Source organism: Pinus tabuliformis, chromosome J (genome assembly GCF_031772625.1).
Source record: "Pinus tabuliformis cultivar Carrire ecotype Pingquan chromosome J, CPIR1, whole genome shotgun sequence".
NCBI lineage: Eukaryota > Viridiplantae > Streptophyta > Pinopsida > Pinales > Pinaceae > Pinus > Pinus tabuliformis.
The window spans coordinates 349482577-349484176 of record NC_142295.1 but is presented as its reverse complement, the minus strand read 5'-3'; the positions used below and the strand labels follow the sequence as shown (position 1 = coordinate 349484176).

General features: G+C 47.9%; 1 protein-coding gene across 1 annotated transcript; it reads right to left on the bottom strand.

Moving 5' to 3' along the window:
• Window positions 1-935: 935 nt before the first annotated feature.
• Window positions 936-1340, bottom strand: LOC149227211 (uncharacterized). Its single transcript, XM_089380427.1, has one exon. It carries the CDS (start codon window positions 1338-1340, stop codon window positions 936-938), a length of 405 nt encoding a protein of 134 aa, XP_089236553.1.
• Between the last annotated feature and the right edge of the window lie 260 nt (window positions 1341-1600).

Below are 1600 nucleotides of genomic sequence, written 5' to 3'. Positions count from 1 at the left end.
CCCATCTCTTCGAGGTTTTCCTAACCCCCTTCCTGTTTTGATTTCCTCTGCTTCAGGGTCCCCCTCCCGCTTTTTCCTCAATTCTCTAGATCCTATGGAAGGTATCTGCTTCCTCACACGGGTGTTCAAGTTCGCCTTACCAAGGGCATAATCTCAGGGTTTGGCATTCCAGGGCCTTCCCATCTGTTGCAGGGGTCAAGGAATATTGGGGCCTTCTTTTCCTGTGAACCCTTCGCATTACTACTATAATCTTCCTTCCCAGCCATGGAGTCGCAGGGCTTTCTCCCAACCCAAGCTATCTTAACTTGATAACTGAGTCTGGGGAGATGCAGACTATTCCTATCTATCTGCATGCCTACGTTTTGCTTCATGCAAGAACTTTTATCCAAGTGAGGGGGAGAAGTTTTCACATACCCGTCAGTCTGGAGCCATTGTTCTCTCTTCTGCAGTTGTCTTTGGCCGTCGACGCATTCTCTCTCACCACCTTCCTTCTCCCGCGTCCACATGCAACATGCATGGACTCCCTCATACTTTATTCTTTTAACATTCCTCTGTCTTAACCTTACCTCCAGCTGTCTCCATTTCCGACGATCCGTGGCGCGCTTTCTGTCCCACTTTCCTTGGGATGCTGCCCAAATGTCTTGTCCTCCGTGCTTCATTTATGACTATCTTCTCCCGGCTGCTCTTGCCATCCCTTTGCTGACTCCGCATTGCCATCTGGCTCTCCTCTATTGTCTCTTCTCAATCCTGCTGTCCTGTTCTCCCTGTGCCCACCTCCTTCCATTTCTACTCCCACGCTTCTCGGGATTATCCTTTCTCTTTCCTCCTCCGTCATCCCTATCCTTTCAGTCCTTTCCTCCGTTCTGTTCTGTTCCATGGATGATCTTTGCTGATCTGCCTGCGCATGCCTTCGTCTTTCTTCCCTCCTCTCAACGTCATTCAGATTCTCTTGCTGCCTCGACTGCCTGTTTTATCTGATTCATTTCCTCATTCCTGTTGAGCTCTGCTTCTCCCACGTCTAACTGGTGCTCTCTATTTCGGCATCCCCAGTTCGCGAGGAGATCTGCTGGGGCGTTTCCTTTCCTCTTCACATGGGACGCGATAATGTATGCCAGTCGTTGAAGTTGCTTTTCAACTTCTGTAATTACCCACGCCGTCCGCCAACTTTTGCTTAGTTTTTCTGCATTTGCTCCTTGTTGTAGTTGTTTTATAGTGTCTATGACTAGCTTAGAATCCCCTTCTATCTGCAATCTTTGGTATCCTTCTCGTATCACTATCTCCAATCCTCTGTTTAATGCATGGTATTCTGCTTCATTGTTGGTAGCAATGCCGCAGTCCATTGCATATACCCTTATGATCCTTCCTTCTTCGTCTCTGAATATCCCTCCTATCCCTGCCTCCCCTGGGTTGCCTTTGGCTGCCCCGTCAAAGTTTAGTTTTGTGAATCCTTGGGGGGGTTCCTGTAACTTTCTTCCGCTCTTACCTGTTTTGCATCTTGTATCTTCCTTGTGCTGCTTATATTTCTTACTTTAATTTCCAGTCGGTTCATGATGCTAGTTTCCATACCTTCCGTCTTCCAATCTTCCTCTGTCCAATTTCC